The following is a 19756-nucleotide window of genomic DNA, read 5'->3' on the forward strand; positions in this document are numbered from 1 at the left end:
TACCAGAAGCAATCATGTTAATTTAAACAACCTGCAAGTGCTCGCCATTAATAATAAATTGGATGGACGCTACTGCTGCACATTGCACAAAGCTCGTGAGGAATTCTGAACATGGATGATGAAATTGAAGCTCAAAATCAGAGATGTCCAAAGAGCAATCATGCCTAGTAAAACGAGTTTGAAAACACTTCGAATACTCATTAGAATTTAGAAAACAAGACAAAAAGATATGTCTTAGGAAAAAATACCACAATAAGGAGGAGCTTTAAAGAAGTTGTTGCCAAAAAATTTAAAACACAAAAATAGGAACCTACTGTTCCCATTGTCAACTATCGTTGTGCTCATTAATTAATTCACGGAGTTTGTCATTCTAGCTTTCTACAGTGAGGTATGTTACGAGTATAGGTAACTAACTAACCAACTCTGGATACAAGCACTATGAATCATGCGATCGATGAACTACATACTTGCTACTGTTTTTATAGGTAGATAATACAACGTATGTACCTATTGTAATATAATATTGACTACCAAGATTGATAAAATCAATTGAGGATCGTTTATGTTGAGGAACCAAATAGGAAGCTACAATGGAAACACCCGAATGTAAACAAGAGAATTTAGCACATCCACCAAAAAAATCCCTGTCTTACCATTTCATCAAAATCTTGAATTCATTCATGGGATCACTATCGACTATCGCTCATATGTAACTAATCTAAGAATGGTCTTTCTGAAATGAAACAGGTAGACCTATTCATAATTACCTACAAGCTGATAACGATTACAAACTTTCCTAAATCACATGGCCTACCGGTGTATCCCTGGAGTCTGAAGTTGAAGTAACTCTCCAGAAATCACAAACTCTCCCAAACATTTTATCTAGAAAGCCTAGAATGCTCTTTTCCAGAGTTCGAATGCCAGGATTGCCAGGTCAGCACATTCATTCATAAGATCAACCACATACCTAATGAAGATCAGATCAATAAAGAGCAGTGAAAATCGCTGGAAGAACCTGGAATAGAGATGCCCAAGATAGAGAGTTGTGGAACCTTTGCGACCTACATCGATGGAGACAGACACCAGATTCTGCTGCAGCCGATGATATCACTGGTCTATCAAGGTAAATCAGAAAGATCAGCCATATACCTACTTAAGATCAGAGCAACCATGTGGCAAACATTCTGGTTGTGCCTATGCCAGGGCAACAGTATCATTTGGTCCGCCATGTTGGATCACCAGCAGTGCCAAACATTCATTAATTACTTTTCTGATTACTTGTTTTCTACATAATTTTAAAATGTATTCTAACGTGCTGTGGACATGAAACTTTAAAAGAGGGACATGCAGACCGGGACTGCAGGGATGGACTGGAGGTTTTGGATATATATGGAGTGATTTCACAGATCGCGAGGATTCTTCAATATTCTTCATTCATGCACCAGATTCATCCAACGACATCTGTTCTTTTGATGGCCACTCTCATTGGATATGGAGTGATGGAACGAGATTTCATTTCCACTTGTTCAAGAGATTTCACAGATCGCGAGGATTCTTCAATATTCTTCATTCATGCACCAGATTCATCCAACGACATCTGTTCTTTTGATGGCCACTCTCGCTCAGACCCTCGGAACATGTGTGGCGGAAAATGCTTCAGACTGCGGTCTCTCAGACAGTTTTTTCTTTTTTTTTTTAAAAAAAAAAAGAGGTTTGACAGAAGGAACTGTAACTGCTATGGTCTTATCGTTCCGAAATCGAAGAGAGAAGGAAGACAGGATAGGAGAAAGCCAGCCGTTCCGAGAACGAACATTATCCCATCAGGATAAAATCCGCCCCGGGCGGGAATCGAACCCGCGGCCTAGCGCTTACAAGGCAGACGCACTACCAACTAAGCTAACTAGGCTGACTGGGGGACCTTAAACAGCCTGAAATTTCCCTTGGCTACCAAGTAAGCTGACTAGGCTGGCTCTCAGACAGTTTGACGGACCTATGTTTTGAGATTTTTCCACCACACACTTTCCGACGATTAAGCGTGATTGGTGGGCATTAGATTTGTTCCTTTGTCTTTGTCGTCAAACTTTCCTGGGTTGTATTTCAATATCTACTATTTCTGGACGTAGGTAATTATGTAATTCCTTGAATCTATCAATGTGCCGAATTTGAACTTCACTAGGAGATTTCCTGGACCGTAGAAAGAGTTACCAAATGGACTTTTTAATTGTAGGTATTTGACAAAATAAATAAGTACTGAAATTAACTTTTTTGTCGAATTTTCCAAATTATTATACCTACTTATGTACGTACCTATTTAAACGGCGCAGAATGCACTATTCTGTTATTGCACTGGTATGTCACGTAAGACAATTCGTTGGACTGTCCTCAATTTATAATGCCAGAAAATGGCTAGTTTCCACCTCAAAATACTAAGGTCTTGTCGTCCCGAAATTGAAGAGAAAAGGAAGACAGGATAGGAGAAAGCCAGCCGTTCCGAGAACGAACATTATCCCATCAGGATAAAATCCGCCCCGGGCGGGAATCGAACCCGCGGCCTAGCGCTTACACGGCAGACGCGCTACCAAGTAAGCTGACTAGGCTGGCTCTCAGACAGTTTGACGGACCTATGTTTTGAGATTTTTCCACCACACACTTTCCGACGATTAAGCGTGATTGGTGGGCATTAGATTTGTTCCTTTGTCTTTGTCGTCAAACTTTCCTGGGTTGTATTTCAATATCTACTATTTCTGGACGTAGGTAATTATGTAATTCCTTGAATCTATCAATGTGCCGAATTTGAACTTCACTAGGAGATTTCCTGGACTGTAGAAAGAGTTACCAAATGGACTTTTTAATTGTAGGTATTTGACAAAATAAATAAGTACCTACTGAAATTAACTTTTTTGTCGAATTTTCCAAATTATTATACCTACTTATGTACGTACCTATTTAAACGGCGCAGAATGCACTATTCTTTTATTGCACTGGTATGTCACGTAACACGTAAGACAATTCGTTGGACTGTCCTCAATTTATAATGCCAGAAAATGGCTAGTTTCCACCTCAATCACGTCAACTTTCGTTATTTAGTCATTTTTCGCTCGACCAGGATTTGTTTTAGGAATACTCGTACTTTCTTCAGCATTTGGTGATGTCCTTTACATGTCCTGCTAAGCCACATGTGCATCCTTGCCTGAGTTTATTCATCAGTGGTCTTTACTATAAAAAGTGTTCCTACTTACTTACTTACTTACTCCAGGGTCTTCACAGACCGCGAGGGTCCTTGACCTCCCCCACCAGCCTTCTCCATTCTTGTCTGTCCTGGGCGATGGTCTGCCAATCTTGTCGGATTCCAATGGATTCGAGAGATTCCCTGACATCGTCTTCCCATGTTTGTGTTTCTTGGTCGTCCAACGGGTCGAGCTACACACCGGGTATTAAAGGCATCTTTTGCCAGGCTAGTTCGTTTGGAGGGTACTCAACTTTCTGTAGTGACCGGTTTGATTGATATTTGATCTGGCGAAGTCGATGGTTGAAAGACTTAATCGGGATTACCCATTTTTGAAGAAATTGAGATTATTGTCCGTTCCACTCACAGCCAGCCCTGAGCGTGATTGACTGGCATCAGACGGTCTAACAGACCACGCCGGAAGATTCTTCCACCAAATACGTTAGACGATGGTCTGTGAGAAGGTCTGAGCGTGGTGGGCAAAAGTCAGGGGAAGACCATTTTGCATAAAAGGTAAGATTAGTTTCAAACAAATTATGTAATGCATTGTAAATTGTAATGTGTTTTTCACATAGATAAGTAGGTACTCTAAATACTTAACATCAAATACTTAACAGATGATGGGAATGCAGATTTCATTCCACATTCCAAACCGAATTTGAAAACGGGAGAGGGAGAGACTTATAGTGGGGGGGGAGAGGGAGGATTTTATAAATCCATATTGCTCATCACACTATAATGTTTACAATCTACATACATATCGTACACCTAATACAGTAGACATTCCTGGGTTTCAATAAACACCACTGAAACACGCCCATGACACCCAGCACTCTCCTCCCTTGTAGCGACCCTTGTCACATCAAAATATCATAACAAGGGTAAAATATTTCCATTAGCTCCAAATATTTCAACCATTTCCAAAACCGTTTCCAATCTACATACATATCATACACCTAATACAGTAGACATTCCTGGGTTTCACCACTGAAACACGCCCATGACACCCAGCACTCTCCTACCTTGTAGCGACCCTTGTCACATCAAAATATCATAACAAGGGTAAAATATTTCCATTAGCTCCAAATATTTCAACCATTTCCAAAACCTATAAATACACAGATCTCTCTCTCTCTCTCTCTCTCTCTCTCTCTCTCTCTCTCTCGTAGAATATGAGAGGCTTATCCGTGAATTTTAGCTGGGAAGGTATTTTGAGAGGGAAGGGATCGTATGGGTGTTATGTCGTAGTGTCATACCCTTTTCTTTTCCGTGTTCTTGAACCCTTTGATGATCTGTAACAGGCGATTTTACAAGAGACCATGATGACAAAAGTTAAGGTGTAGGTACCCATAAAAGAAAATACTCGAATGTTTTCAATTAATAATCTTTAGCCGATTAAGAACCTGTCACAAATCTTGGGTTTCCAAACTACAACTCATATTTTGGCTCGAAAATTAATAAAAGTAGAACTTGTAAGGTTATAGGGAGATAGGAAAACTCAATTAACATCCCATAATACGAGTACTCCTCTAAACAGGATTTAAAATTTCTTTCGATTTTTTTCCCCTATTTTTTACCGCTCCTTCTTAATTTGGCACTAAATTTCGTCTCAGATGTCAGTCAACTTTTAGCTTCTGTTCGGACACAATTTATAATGAGAGGCTTATCCGTGAATTTTAGCTGGGAAGGTATTTTGAGAGGGAAGGGATCGTATGGGTGTTATGGCATAGTGTCATACCCTTTTCTTTTCCGTGTTCTTGAACCCTTTGATGGTCCGTAACAGGCGATTTTACAAGAGACCATGATGACAAAAGTTAAGGTGTAGGTCCTACCTATAAAAGAAAATACTCGAATGTTTTCAATCAATAAGCTTTAGCCGATTAAGAACCTGTCACAAATCTTGGGTTTCCAAACTACAACTCATGTTGTGGCTCGAAAATTAATAAAAGTAGAACTTGTAAGGTTATAGGTACATACATAGATAGGAAAACTCACATCCCATAATACGAGTACTCCTCTAGACAGGATTTAAAATTTCTTTCGATTTTTTTTCTATTTTTTACCGCTCCTTCTTAATTTGGCACTAAATTTCGTCTCAGATGTCAGTCAACTTTTAGCTTCTGTTCGGACACAATTTATAGGAGAGCAAAAAATTCCCATACACGACAAACGTTAATGTTTTTACAATATTATAATGAGTTTTAAATTAGAAATGAATAAAATATTTAAAACATTATAAAAAAAAAATATCAGGAAAGAATAGCATTAGCATGAAATAAACGGGCCGAGTGAGGTTTCCAAATACTATCCTAGTTTTGGAATGATCATCGACAGCATTGTCCATAAATAGAACTTGTTGAAATTGAACTTTTTTTTTACTTTAGGTGTTAAATTTTTTGTAGGTATATATCTACATAGCTCATAGAGTTTTGAATTAATCTGTATCATATAGGTAAGTAGACGTGAGTCAGTTTTTAATATTTTCCAGAGCGAATTAATTTATAGGAGTTGTGTACAGGTGTTTTTAGAATCAAGTGAATAGCCATTCTAAAAATAAATTTAAGTAGGTACCTAACAACTTTACCTAACACAAGTAGGAAGGTACTAACCTACTAACATGAGTTGTCTTCATAAATTTTCAAGATGTCATGAAACCAATTATGCCTACTCAGCAAGACACTTCACAACGGAGCACCGGTTTAGCATTGAACACTGAACAACGATCAACACTAGCAAGGCACTTACAACGACCTATCACTTACAAGGCAGACGCACTAGCCTCCAAACGAACTAGGCTCGCAAAAAATGCCTTTAATACCCGACAAAAAATCGTACATCATTCAAATGGGAAAGAACCACAAGCACATCGCAGATTCAGGGCGAAAAAAAGTGATCGTAAAAAAAAGCTGATGAAAAGAAATCAATTAAGCGGGGACTGGATCAATAAATATCGATGATTTTCTGCTTGGCCGTACAGTTTTGTGCCCCTACACCGATCCAAGAGCGCCTTGTGTGGTCAAACCTTGCAGTAAACACTGGTAGCTGAACATATATTCAAATCATTAGACACCTACCTCGGTGTAATCAGAACCTTACAGGGTCACTGCTAAGTTCTGAGGCCAGGTTTTTCTGATTTGATTGGATGGCTTAGTACAGGATACAGGGAGATTGACAGATCTGACAGTTGTCTTGGATCTTTTTTTCTTCTCCAGTTAGGCGCTTTATTTATTTATTATTTTTTAAAAGGTTTACTCTACCATCCGTGGCACAAGCTTATACGGATGGGTATACCATTTATAAAAATTCAGTATGTTCTGAGAGTTATGTTGAACAAATAATAAATGAAAACTTTAATAAATATATCATCCGTGGCACAAGCTCTGCTTATACGGATGGGTATACCATTTATAAAAATTCAGTATGTTCTGAGAGTTATGTTGAACAAATAATACTATAGGTAGATAATACAACACATGTACCTATTGTACTATAATATTGACTACCAAGATTGATAAAATCAATTGAGGATGGTTTATGTTGAGGAACCAAATAGGAAGCTACAATGGAAATACCCGAATGTAAACAAGAGAATATAGCACATCCTCCAAAAAAATCCCTGTCTTACCATTTCATCAAAATCTTGAATTCATTCATTAATTGGGATCACTATCGCTCACATGTAACTAATCTAAGGATGGTCTTTCTGAAATGAAACAGGTAGACCTATACATAATTACCTGCTAGCTGATGACGATTACAAACTTTTCTAAATCACATGGCCTACCGGTGTATCCCTGGAGTCTGAAGTTGAAGTAACTCTCCAGAAATCATGAACTCTCCCAAACATTTTACCTAGAAAGCCTAGAATGCTCGTTTCCAGAGTTCGAATGCCAGGATTGCCAGGTCAGCCCATTCATGCATAAGATCAACCACATACCTAATGAAGATCAGATCAATAAAGAGCAGTGAAAATCGCTGGAAGAACCTGGAATAGAGAGTTGTGGAACCTTTGCGACCTACATCGATGGAGACAGACACCAGATTCTGCTGCAGCAGATGATATCACGGGTCCATCAAGGTAAATCAGTAAGATCAGCCATATACCTACTTAAGATCAGAGCAACCATGTGGCAAACATTCTGGTTGTGCCTATGCCTAAGGTCTTGTCGTCCCGAAATTGAAGAGAAAAGGAAGACAGGATAGGAGAAAGCCAGCCGTTCCGAGAACGAACCTTATCCGTTCAGGATAAAATCCACCCCGGGCGGAAATCGAATCCCGGACGGGAAGTAGGTTAAATAGGTGTATAAATAATACTATAATATAAATAGGTGTATAATATAAATATATATTTCAACATGGTTACAATAGAGAGCTATGGTGATACATTAAAGGTGAAACACACTACCATCACGTCATGAAACACACTACCACCACATCACGTGAGGTGACGTAACGTGATGGTAGTGTGGGTGTCCTGAACAATATTACCTACAATATTATGGGAAAACTATGAACTACATCTTTCTGACTCCCCATGACTTCACGTGAAGTGACGTGACGTGATGGTAGTATGTTTCTACCCTAATAGAACTAGAAGACAAAAAGTCTCCTCCCGTAAGCAGATTGGGAATGTAAACATTATGAGGTCTTTAAACATTACGTGCTCCTTGCAAGGATTTTCTTGAGGAGATGGGGGTGGATGCTCGATTTTTGGAGTCCACCCCATAGTAAAAAAGCAAAATCAAGTCCGAGGGGGCCCACCCTAAGAACTTGGTGGGCCACAAAAAATGGTCTGGCGGGCCACATGTGGCCGCTAGTTGGACATCGCTGGTCTAGAGTCTGGACACTCTAGCTGGAAAATAAGCCTGATTTTCAAGGTAGACCTTTAGCTTTATGCCAGACTCAGAGCCTCTGCTTGCATCTCTAGGTCCACCTCAGCTCCGCGGAGTTCAATCTGGTCAATAGCGTAGTCCATGTCTTGACGGGACGAGGCTGGATGACATGTGGTCACCAAGCGGAAGAAGTTGTGAAGGTTTCGGTGCTGCAGAGGCTGGTAGCCAATCATGAGAGTTCCTCCCAGCACAAGCTTCTCCTTGATTCTTGGCGCTACCTGACGGGAAATGGGAAAAGGCAAATCTTATTTAGAAGACAGATATATACTACCTACACATCTACCGTACTATCCACACAAAAAAAAGTGGTCGCGCTATTACACCCAAAGAAGAACAAATCAGCGAAATATGGAAAACCTCCAGGTAATAAAATCCGCTATTCGGAGGCCTCACTGCCATATTATATTCATCAAAAACTCGACATTCAACATTCGAACCGAAAATGGGATAAGGAAAATAAAAAGGATCTTAAGGTGTGTCCACACGTAGTCGACCGGCTGTCGCGCGTCGATCGTGAATCTATTTTGTCGTGGCAGTATGGACGGTTCAGTCACCATCGATCAATGTCGATCGATTATGATTGGACACACCTTTATGTCTCACCTTAGATAAAGTCGACCACCAGGTTTCATCCTCGACTTTATCTCTAAGACTGACCGGTATGAACCAGAAGCAAATGTTGGTACACTGGAACTCTGGGATGACCAGCCGAAAGCCCGGCCTTTGGGATATTTGGGACAGGAAATATCTGAAAGTCAAGATGGATCACAAAACGCTTTAAAAGTCGTTCAAGGCATAGGAAAAATGAATTGTAGGTTGAGGCGAAAGCAAACAGGTGCTCCATTTAAATTGCTCACCAGATTGTGACAGGAAAACCCATCTCACAGAGTGATTTTGGTAGATTAGATACAATTTCTCAGAAAGAGTAGGTAAATATGTCTGTATAATTTAGGGTCTGTGTAAGGGACATCTGTAAAGCTGTGTCCAAACACAGTCGACGAGGTGAGTCTATGTTGTCGAGGCAGTTTGAAGAAATTGAGATTATGACATCAATCGGGTTGAGGTGAAAGCAAACAGGTGCTCCATTTGAATCGCTCACCAGATTGTGATAGGAAAACCCATCTCACAGAGTGATTTGGGTAGATTAGATACAATTTCTCAGAAAGAGTAGGTAAATATGTCTGTATAATTTTAGGTACCAACCTACGTGTAAGGGACATCTGTAAAGCTGTGTCCAAACATAATCGACGAGGTGAGTCTATGTTGTCGAGGCAGTGTTATGTACTGTTTTAGTCGACATCAATCGATGACGGCGTCGACTATGTGTGGTCATAGCTTTATGCAGATGCACCTTTAGGTAGGTACAGTTTCGCATAAGGAAAATTTAATCCAAGAGCTATGTCAGCCAGACTTGCTCCGGAGTCATCCCACAAAGATTTACTTTTCTTTTCTTTTAATAACAATTTATCTACAGTTTTTTTGTATTTTTTTTTTTTCTTATTTTTCCAGGTGCAAAGCAGTCGGCCGGACGGTCGGAATAAACCCCCGATATTAATTTGCCCTCAAACCACCTCAGCGTCGCCGACCAAACTTACCTCGAACAATCGACGGCATTGTCAACAAAGTGCCGGAAGCCCAGGTTTCCCCGCGCCTTCCACATGAGCCATAGCTTGAAGGCGTCCACTTTTCGACCGCACTGAACGCTCTTGTCCCCCGTGTCGAAGCTGACGTCATAGAACTTGTCCTGTTGGAACAGATAGGTGGCCGCTGTGGCGTTCGCCTGATGAAGAAGACCCTGGAGGTCGAAACAGAGAAGTGTCGAAAAGGTCATTGAACCTCTCCACAATTTTGTACCCTGAAGCTCATAGGGGAAATTTTCGGTTGCTCTGCCATTGAGGCTTCCTTCTATCTAGAATGTAAAGCTTAGAATGACTAGCCTAGTTAGCTTGGTTTATAGCCCGTCTGCCTTGTAAGCGCTAGGCCGCGGGTTCGATTCCCGCCCGGGGCGGATTTCATCCTGATGAGATTAGGTTCGTTCGCGGAACGGCTGGCTTTCCTCCGTCCTTCTCTCTTCGTTTTCGGGATGATAAGACCTTAGCAGTTACGGTTCCATCTGTCAAACCTCTTAAAAAAAGGTCATTGAGCCCTGAAGGTTGAAACGGGCATTGGGAATGGGGTTGGAGGGATCTTTTTTGTTCCTGGGAGGCATGACCTCTCTATACTGTTCAACCTTTTGCAAATAATTGGTTTGAATCATGAAAATGGAGAAATCCACTCCTATTTTTAGTTCAATTGATTTTTTTCAATCGACTAGGCTGTCCGGAAAGGGCTCTACAGAAAATTGAGGACTTACGTTTATGTTTCTACCTTAATAGAAACATTGCAAGCTTATTTTTCCAGGTGCAAAGCAGTCGGCCGGACGGTCGGAATAAACCCCCGATATTAATTTGCCCTCAAACCACCTCAGCGTCGCCGACCAAACTTACCTCGAACAATCGACGGCATTGTCAACAAAGTGCCGGAAGCCCAGGTTTCCCCGCGCCTTCCACATGAGCCATAGCTTGAAGGCGTCCACTTTTCGACCGCACTGAACGCTCTTGTCCCCCGTGTCGAAGCTGACGTCATAGAACTTGTCCTGTTGGAACAGATAGGTGGCCGCTGTGGCGTTCGCCTGATGAAGAAGACCCTGGAGGTCGAAACAGAGAAGTGTCGAAAAGGTCATTGAACCTCTCCACAATTTTGTACCCTGAAGCTCATAGGGGAAATTTTCGGTTGCTCTGCCATTGAGGCTTCCTTCTATCTAGAATGTAAAGCTTAGAATGACTAGCCTAGTTAGCTTGGTTTATAGCCCGTCTGCCTTGTAAGCGCTAGGCCGCGGGTTCGATTCCCGCCCGGGGCGGATTTCATCCTGATGAGATTAGGTTCGTTCGCGGAACGGCTGGCTTTCCTCCGTCCTTCTCTCTTCGTTTTCGGGATGATAAGACCTTAGCAGTTACGGTTCCATCTGTCAAACCTCTTAAAAAAAGGTCATTGAGCCCTGAAGGTTGAAACGGGCATTGGGAATGGGGTTGGAGGCATCTTTTTTGTTCCTGGGAGGCATGATCTCTCTATACTGTTCAACCTTTTGAAAATAATTGGTTTGAATCATGAAATGGAGAGATCCACTCCTATTTTTAGTTCAATAGATTTTTTTTTTCAATCGACTAGGCTGTCCGGCAGGGGCTCTACAGAAAATTGAGGACTTACCTTTTCTTTGATAAGTAAAATTGAACATTGCAAGGGGGCTCCTAGCATTTTGTGAGGATTCCAGGACACTGAATTTGCCCTGTGAAAAAAATATAGATGTTTTATAGGTTAGATATTACGTAGACATCCTGTGATCAACCACTTTTGTGCTCAAAATTGGACGCTAGAATGGAGCCCATAGCCCATACACTCGGTACACACTTATTCGAACTTTGATCGTTCAAGATTAATAACAATAATGCCCCTGGCGATCTATGCAATTTGGCAGTATACCTTTGACGTGCGTATTGCATACCCTCCCTCCCACTTGAAACTTACTAAACTCTGTGTATGCAACGTGCTATACACGTAAATTTTGGGATAAATAAATTCTATTTTTCACATTCAATGCCCTCTTCTCATTTTTCTCGTTTTCCCGTGTTCGGTCGGCCTTTTTCGTCTGCCTCTCAATCAGTTTTAGGGTGATCGCTTTAGGGCTGACGTTTGGTTTTGGCTACAATATTTGACGAGCGGATGTCCCTTGCACGCTATTTCTTTAGAAAGGGGAATTTCAGGCTGGCATCCTCCCTGTAAATTCCCCCAGCCCAACTCTCCCATCCCCGTGTTCAATATTTACTTACCTATTTATTCCTTTCAGGACGAAGGAGTATTTTTCTGAGAATATGAGGGATCCACCCCAGCACGCCTGAAATGTAGTCGAAAATAAACAACATTAGTACATTGACTTATTCCTCAATAAGTATGCCTCTCACCAGATGGGCGAGAAGAGACACAATACTTCCCATTTAGGTGCTGGGTCAACACGAGAACACCAGAAAGTAACCCGTTGAAATATTTGCAATCGAAAAACGAGTACAAATTTTTGTCGAACCAACCGTGCCCCCGTTACCACTGAACCAATGTGGAACATACACGGTGTTCATAAAGTCCCAGGTCACCCTTTTAACTTTTTTACTATTCACCCAGCAAGCTTAACACAAATAAATTCCTTTTACTTACATCTACATGCATCCACAGGTCGTACTTCTCACAAACGGTCGCAATTTCATCCAACGGATCGAACGCTCCCAGCACCGTGGTACCAGCAGTGGCATTGACAAACAGGGGTATCTTCTTCTCCGCGAGGCTCGTCTGGATAGTTTGTTCTAGGAACGAGCATATCATCTGGCCTCGCTCATTGGTTTTGACTCGGATGACGTTGTCCATTCCAATACCGAGCCAGTGGGCCGCTTTGAGCATGGAGTAGTGACTCTGAAACCAAATAGTCGGATATTATTCAATCTGAGAGCTATGCTTTTTTTATAGTCTTATCTTTCCTAAAGCGAAGAGAGAAGGACAGGACTGGCTTGGGCGAAATTTGAAATAGTTGCACCCCCTGATGGAAGCTCTTTTTTTAAAGAGGTTTGTTTGATAGAGAGAACTGTAACTGCTACGGTCTTATCTTTCCGACAGCGAAGAGAGAAGGAAGACAGGATAAGGAGAAAGCCAGTCCGAGAACGAACCTTACTAGTTTAGGGTAAAATCCGCCCCGGGCGGGAATCGAATCCACCGTAATTCCGCGACCTAGTGCTTACAAGACAGACGTGTTACCCTCCAAGCTAACTAGGCTGGGAGCTATGTCATGCTGATGAGTTTCTAATAATAACGGCCCTCGACTATGTGAGTACTGAGTAGCCCAATTCCAAAAGGGGACAGTTTTTTTACTTTCTTTAACGGTACCAAAACTGGACATCTCGGAACCAAAACCATTAAAATCGGCTGATTCTTTCAAAAGTTACGAGTTTTCCCTAAAAAATTTCCACTTTTTCAAGTCCACTTTTGGAACTGGACTTCTCATGTGTGGACACAGGTTTACGGAATCTAGGTAAGCCTTGGAAACAAAGTTTACCGTCTTGAATCCCTCGCAAATCGCATTGGCTTCGAAAAACAACAAAGAACCCGAGTAATTCAGATTTCTCTGATCAAAGGTCAAGGGGTCGTAAGAATGAATCATACCCTGCCTGTACTGAGAATTGTTATTTTAAAACCTTCACTATTCTTCTGTAGGGTAGGTATAACCAAAAAACCTGCCCCCTTTCTTTATTTTTGAAAATCTATTTTTGGCTGCCCAAACCAAGCTGCTTTCTGACAAACAACATCTTCGGTTCCTCGATTTTAGAATAAATACTTGAGTATCTTCAAAACCCAATGAGATTACATTTTAGTTCTTTCACTTTAATTATTGCGATTTGCGACAATCATCTTCAATATAAAGTTTAGAACAATCTGAGCTTTATAGCTATTTTGAAAAAATAGACAGCATAAATCGCTTCGTGCAAAGATGTTCATTTTTTTCGTTTGGCGAAATTTGTAATTTCAGTGTAATGCTGTCTAATTCTAGGGAAGGCTTTTTCATCTCATTTTTGGCAATCGACCCGGAGAACCAAGAAGTACAAAGTACATTTAAGGAGTCCCCTGGAATGGTCCTTCGATTTACAGTATGGTCACTCTTGAGGAATCACAGGACTAGAGAATTGAAGAGGAGTTTTATGACTAGAATAGAAAGCAAAACCAACACTGCCAGAGTAGGTATTCCGAACCCATATTAACACGTTCAATGCCACCTTAAGAGACACGGTCCTAAAGAGTAAAATTCAACTTTCGTATAGCTATGTACTTATAGCCCCATGAGAAAAATCTGGCAATGAAGTGAGTTTTTTATGGGTTTATTATGACTTCAAGACTATAACTTCAATAATTGTGTTGTGTTAACTCCCTCAAAAAGCTTCTAATTTTGTGGATATATAAAGTGATAATTACGACTTTGAGGTAATACCAAAATTCAATCATGAGGTAAAGTGCAGATCCTCTTCACAATTTTGTACCCTGAAATTCAAGCTCAAAAGGGAAACCAAAACTCTGCCATTGAGGCTTCGTTCCAGAATGTAAATGTAAAGCCTAGAATGATGTACCTAATATTCACCTCCTAATCCATGGGAGTTACTGAAAAACCTGAGGTACACATAGAACTTCGAAGAAATCAATTTGACCCAACGAGAGCGAATGGAGAGGGAAGTCAACGTGTTAATCTCTTCGATTTGGTCTGGTCAGAATGTAAAGGTTTCAGGTACTTTTGTCGTGAATGATGTTGATTGACAGTGGAAGCGTTTTGACACAACATAAAAATGAAACGACGAGACAGTGGTTTTTTCAATGTAACTTTCAAATTCTTTTCGAACACTTTATTAAATTAAACTTCTTTTATAAACTTGTGACTGCTAACAAATTTCTAATTACCTACTTGACTATTTACTTTCTTACAAATCTTCTAAATGAAACTTCTAATATCCTTTGGGAAAATCTACTATTTTACGTCCGTCTACTACCAGGACTTTCTGCTAACTAACCTAGTTTACAAAACAAAATCTACTGATGGAAAATCTACTCCTTTCCTCGTCGGCAACATAAACATCAGCTGTCTAATTAAATTATTCTTAATTAACTATTTCTAATTATAAAAAGTCCATCTGGACAATCGCATGCTGTTTGCTTTTCCGGGCCTCACTGAGGATGGGTGAGGGTAATGTGAGGTGGGCATACCGGGACGGACTACTTCAAGTATGAGGTTCGTTCTAGGAACGACTGACTTTCTCCTATCCTAGCTCTGTTTTTCATTTCACTTCGAGTGAACGCCGCGTCCGAAATTCCGGAAGCGACTCACCAGCAGCATTCAGTTCCTCCCTATTTGTTTTACCTATTTTGTTTCCACAGTTTTTACCCCCCACGCCTGAGCGTTGGAATGAACAGAGCTCCTGTTCTCTCTTCGATTTCGGGACGATAAGACCTCCGTTGTTACCGTTCCGTCTAATCAAACCTCTTGGAAAAAATACTTTAACCAGCTGGTTTAAAGTTAAACTTAATCAAAAGGCATAAATGGATAAGAAGTCCAAGTACCTACTTGGCGCCTGTATAGATGACTAGGGAGAGGTGATGGGCTTTGGCCGTGACATAGTACTCCCAAACTGGATGAACTTAAAGTGAGGATCACTGAAGTTGAGCAACGTTGTGCGTGTTTGGTATCCGCATGGGTGACCATCTGAGGATCTGAGCAAACGCGGTTGAGACTGATACAGTGATACACGCAAACTGAGTGAGGTTAATAGTATAGTGCTTTATTTCGCCTGTCGAAATAGGATATGTAGTCCGTTCATCTCAACAGTACAGCACTTTATTTGTTAATGCGAGGAGGCAGACTTACCTTGTTCAATTTGATGGGATGGAATTTAATTTGGTGCAGTAAGAATCCTAACCACACTCCTGACAAATAGGGTGAGGCTCGGTGCAGGGGCTGAATATAGGACAGATCAGCTGAGCGGTACAGGTCCTCTAAACTGAAACCAATAGAATCGCAAGATTTAGAATCTCAAAAGAGTTTTTTTCGGGACGCTAATTTTGTTTGTAAAAACTCTCTAGTGTTAAAGTCCATCTGGACAATCGCATGCTGTTGGCTTTTCCGGGCCACACTGAGGATGGTTGGGGGTAATGTGAGGTGGGCATACCGGGACGGACTACTTCAAGTATAAGGTTCGTTCTAGGAACGACTGACTTTCTCCTATCCTAGCTCTGTTTTTCATTTCACTTCGAGTGAACGCCGCGTACTAAACTCCTGAAGCGACTCACCAGCAGCATTCAGTAATTTCAGTTCCTCCCTATTTGTTTTACCTACCTATTTTGTTTCCACAGTTTTTACCCCCACTCCTGAGCGTTGGAATGAACAGAGCTCCTGTTCTTCTCTCTTCGATTTCGGGACGATAAGACCTCCGTTCAACTCCGTTGTTACAGTTCCCTCTATCAAACCTCTTGGAAAAAATACCTACTTTAACCAGCTGGTTTAAAGTTAAACTTAATCAAGGCATAAATGGATAAGAAGTCCAAGTACCTACTTGGCGCCTGTATAGATGACTAGGGAGAGGTGATGGGCTTTGGCCGTGACATAGCGTAACATGGCGGAGCCCAGGTTGAGGCCCAGAATGAAGAAAGAGGTCAGGGTTGGACGAGATTTGAGGCCGATAACTAACGGAATGGCCAACACGAAGAGTTGTACGTCCAACGCTAGGTGATGGGTGTGAGGGGCACACTGTAAGAAATAATAATAATAAGATTGTTTATTATTGACTTAAAATACATTAATAACAACAACAGTTTAGTTGGTTCAAAATAGAGAATGGCGGGAACAACCCACCATATTGTTGTTGAGGGGAAAAACCCACCAAAATGTTGAGTTGAGGCCCTAAGAAGAAGAAAAATGCAATGTACGGTATCTATAAAAATAAGGTATCTACCTAATAACTAATAAGGCGGTGCCTTTGGGAGTAGGTACTTGTATTTGGCCCGGAAAAACATCATAAATAGGTATGCCCATATTTTCTTTAGCACCTTATCTTCGCGTGTATTAGGTCATTAATTTAGAAAATTTATCAGTTTTCTTTCTCGAACTATTGAGAACCACCGAGTTTTGATAGAGGGAACAGTAATGACGGACGTTTAATCCTCCCGAAATCGAGAGAAGGAGGGCAGAATAGGAGAAAGCCAGCCGTTCTGAGAACAAACTTTAAATGTTTAGGATAAAGTTCGCCTCGCACGGGAATCGAACCCATAACACAGCGCTTGCAAGGCAGGCGCGCTACATTCCAAGTTAACTAGGCTGACGAAACCTATGCCTAATATTAAGAGTGGATGAAATCTACGTCTAACATACCGGGTGAAAAAATGCCGTCGCCATCTTGAAATCCAATCAGCTGAAGAACTTGCTGAATAACTTCATGTTCAGCTAAGGTGAAAGCAGGAGCAACTTCATACGTATATCTGAAATAGTGAAGAATATACAAGTATAGCCGTAGGTATTTCATTGTTTGTTATAGTGTTTTAGATAGGTAACATTGTTAACATATTATCATGTATTTGAACAATAAAAATAATTGAATGGAATGAAATTTTATGCTTCTCTGTGCGCAAAGAGGCAGCACAGAGGTGATTTTCCACTCTTTGGGTGTAATGGCGCTACCACACTTACTGCCACGGGCCATTTACGAGTATGTATTGCCAATGGTTATCTGCCAGCACTCACGCTCAGACGATCTGACAGACCACGGTCTGTCGCAACGTATGTGGCGGAAAAAGCTTCCAACCTAAGCCACTCAGACGTCAGACGGTCATGTGCAGACTGACAGGCCTAGACCTATCAGATAGTCTATGGCCACTTACGAGTATGTATTACCAATGGTTATCTGCCAACACTCACGCTCAGACGATCTGACAGACCACGGTCTGTCGCAACGTATGTGGCGGAAAAAGCTTCCAACCTAAGCCACTCAGACGTCAGACGGTCATGTGCAGACTGACAGGCCTAGACCTATCAGATAGTCTATCAATCGGTCTGCCAGACAGTGTGAGCTTGACAGGCTGGCATGAGATCCGGGCCGGCGCAGTGGTTGGTAAATCAAGCCCAAGTCAAGTCAACGGCGGTGAAACAATCATCTTGAAAATAAAAATCAAAAGCCGCAAATGATGACTGTAGTGACTTACTGATTCGTGTTCAGGGCTTCCGAGATCCAAGCCCCCGCTAGGCCATAGGGGTCTAAACCTCCATACAACTGATTCAGAAAGTGACGATGACCCGTTTTGACGCTAAAGTGGATCACTTGGCGGCAAATGTGGAGTAGACGGGCATCATCCCCTGTCCCTTCGTCTCCTAAACTGAGATCTAGCACTTCCTGAAACATGCATGGACAATTGGACATGGGAGGTGATAGAGAATGAATGAAATAAAAACCGAAAAGTTTAGGTACCTACTTTTAATACTTTTCAGGAGAGTGAAAAGTGGATTTCAGCAGCCTATTTAGCTTGGTTGGTAGCGCGTCTGTCTTGTAAGCGCTAGGACAAGGGTTTGATTCCCACACGGGGTGGATTTTATACTGGGCGGACAATGTTCGTTTTCGGAACGGCTGACTCTCTCCTATCCTGTCTTCCTTCTCTCTTCGATTATGGGACGATAAGACCTTGGCAGTTGCAGTTCCTTTATAGAATAGCTTCTTGAAAATAACCTGTTGAAAATTCCTGTCTGATGATTTCTGGTCTCCTGGTATGTATTATTTTTCCGCCTGAGTGTCTTACATTACTGATGATTACTGTGATTTCTGACAACTTCGGTGAGTACTTGGATACCTAGTTTGCTGATTTTTAGGATTTTCTCTCCAGTCCAGACAGTTTTAGATCCTTTGTTGGGTTTTTGTTTAAACACGACCATTTTCAAGCTGTTAAACATGCCCGGCAGGGGGTTCAAGACTTGTCCCTTCCACTGCTGCCAATTCCCCGCCATTTTGCTTCCATAGAAGACGGTCCATTAGACATGCAGGATTACCAAATTATTCAAGATCAGTTTTAGTCTTAACATAGGACGAAAATCACGGAGTTTTCTGGTGACTTTGTCGTAGTACAAATGGTTTTTAGAAAGTTGGTTGTTGGTATTAAAACTAAAAAAAAAAAATGATTCAGATCTGTATAGAATTTTGTATTATTGTCTGGCTGGGGGACGTTAAACAGGGAGTAAACCAGCTTAGTCTGACTGGGGGACTTTAAAGATTGAGTATAACAGCCTGAATTTCCCTTGCTCAAGAAATAGCAAAGGTTGAGTGCGAAGGGCATCCACTCGTAAAATTTGTAGCCAAAACCAAATGTCAGCTCAAAGCGAAACCAAATGTCACCTACATATAAGACGTTTTAACCGTAACGGTATTTTTACTGTCTGTTTTAAACTACGCACAGAGAATCTGAACCTACTTACAGTCATGGAAAGTAATATTTGGTGGATTTAACTGAACCTATGCAGGGTAATGGAAAGTAATGTTTGGTGCATTTAACTCACGTCCTCTGAGGTGAACATACAAAGAGGTGGGAGATGTGATAGGCCTTTCCTCTTCGTGTCCGGATCTAGTCGATATCTGGCCAAACATATTGAATACATGTTGGAAATACTGCCACCTGGGAGAAGAAAAGGTTTGAGATTCATCAAAATACTTTTTAAGAGGTTTCATGCTAGTCTAGTTAGCTTGGTTTCATAGCGCGTCTACCTTGTAAGCGCTAGACCGCGGGTTCGATTACCGCCCGGGTCGGACTTTATCCTAAACAGATAGTGTTCGTTCTCAGAACGGCTGGCATTCTCCTATCCTGTCTTCCTTCTCTCTTCGATTTCGGGACGATAAGACCTTAGCAGATACAGTTCCCTCTGTTAAACCTCTTTAAAAAAAAAAAAAAAAGTTTCATCGAGGGTACTGTAATAACATAGGTCTTATTGTCAAAAAATCAAATAGAGGAGGACAGAAAATCTAAGATGCCCAAGAAAATACACTACCAA

General features: G+C 41.3%; 1 protein-coding gene across 1 annotated transcript; it reads right to left on the reverse strand.

The window, feature by feature from the left end:
* Window positions 1–7839: 7839 nt before the first annotated feature.
* On the reverse strand, window positions 7840–19391 carry LOC103508957 (acidic amino acid decarboxylase GADL1). Its single transcript, XM_017443977.2, has 7 exons — window positions 19268–19391; window positions 12364–12615; window positions 11985–12049; window positions 11365–11443; window positions 10605–10804; window positions 8722–8866; window positions 7840–8336 (listed from the first exon to the last, which is right to left on the reverse strand). The coding sequence occupies exons 1-7, from the start codon at window positions 19364–19366 to the stop codon at window positions 8118–8120; spliced, it is 1059 nt and encodes a 352-aa protein (XP_017299466.1). The 5' UTR covers window positions 19367–19391; the 3' UTR covers window positions 7840–8117.
* Between the last annotated feature and the right edge of the window lie 365 nt (window positions 19392–19756).

This window comes from Diaphorina citri, unplaced genomic scaffold, assembly GCF_000475195.1.
Source record: "Diaphorina citri unplaced genomic scaffold, Diaci psyllid genome assembly version 1.1 scaffold452, whole genome shotgun sequence".
NCBI lineage: Eukaryota > Metazoa > Arthropoda > Insecta > Hemiptera > Psyllidae > Diaphorina > Diaphorina citri.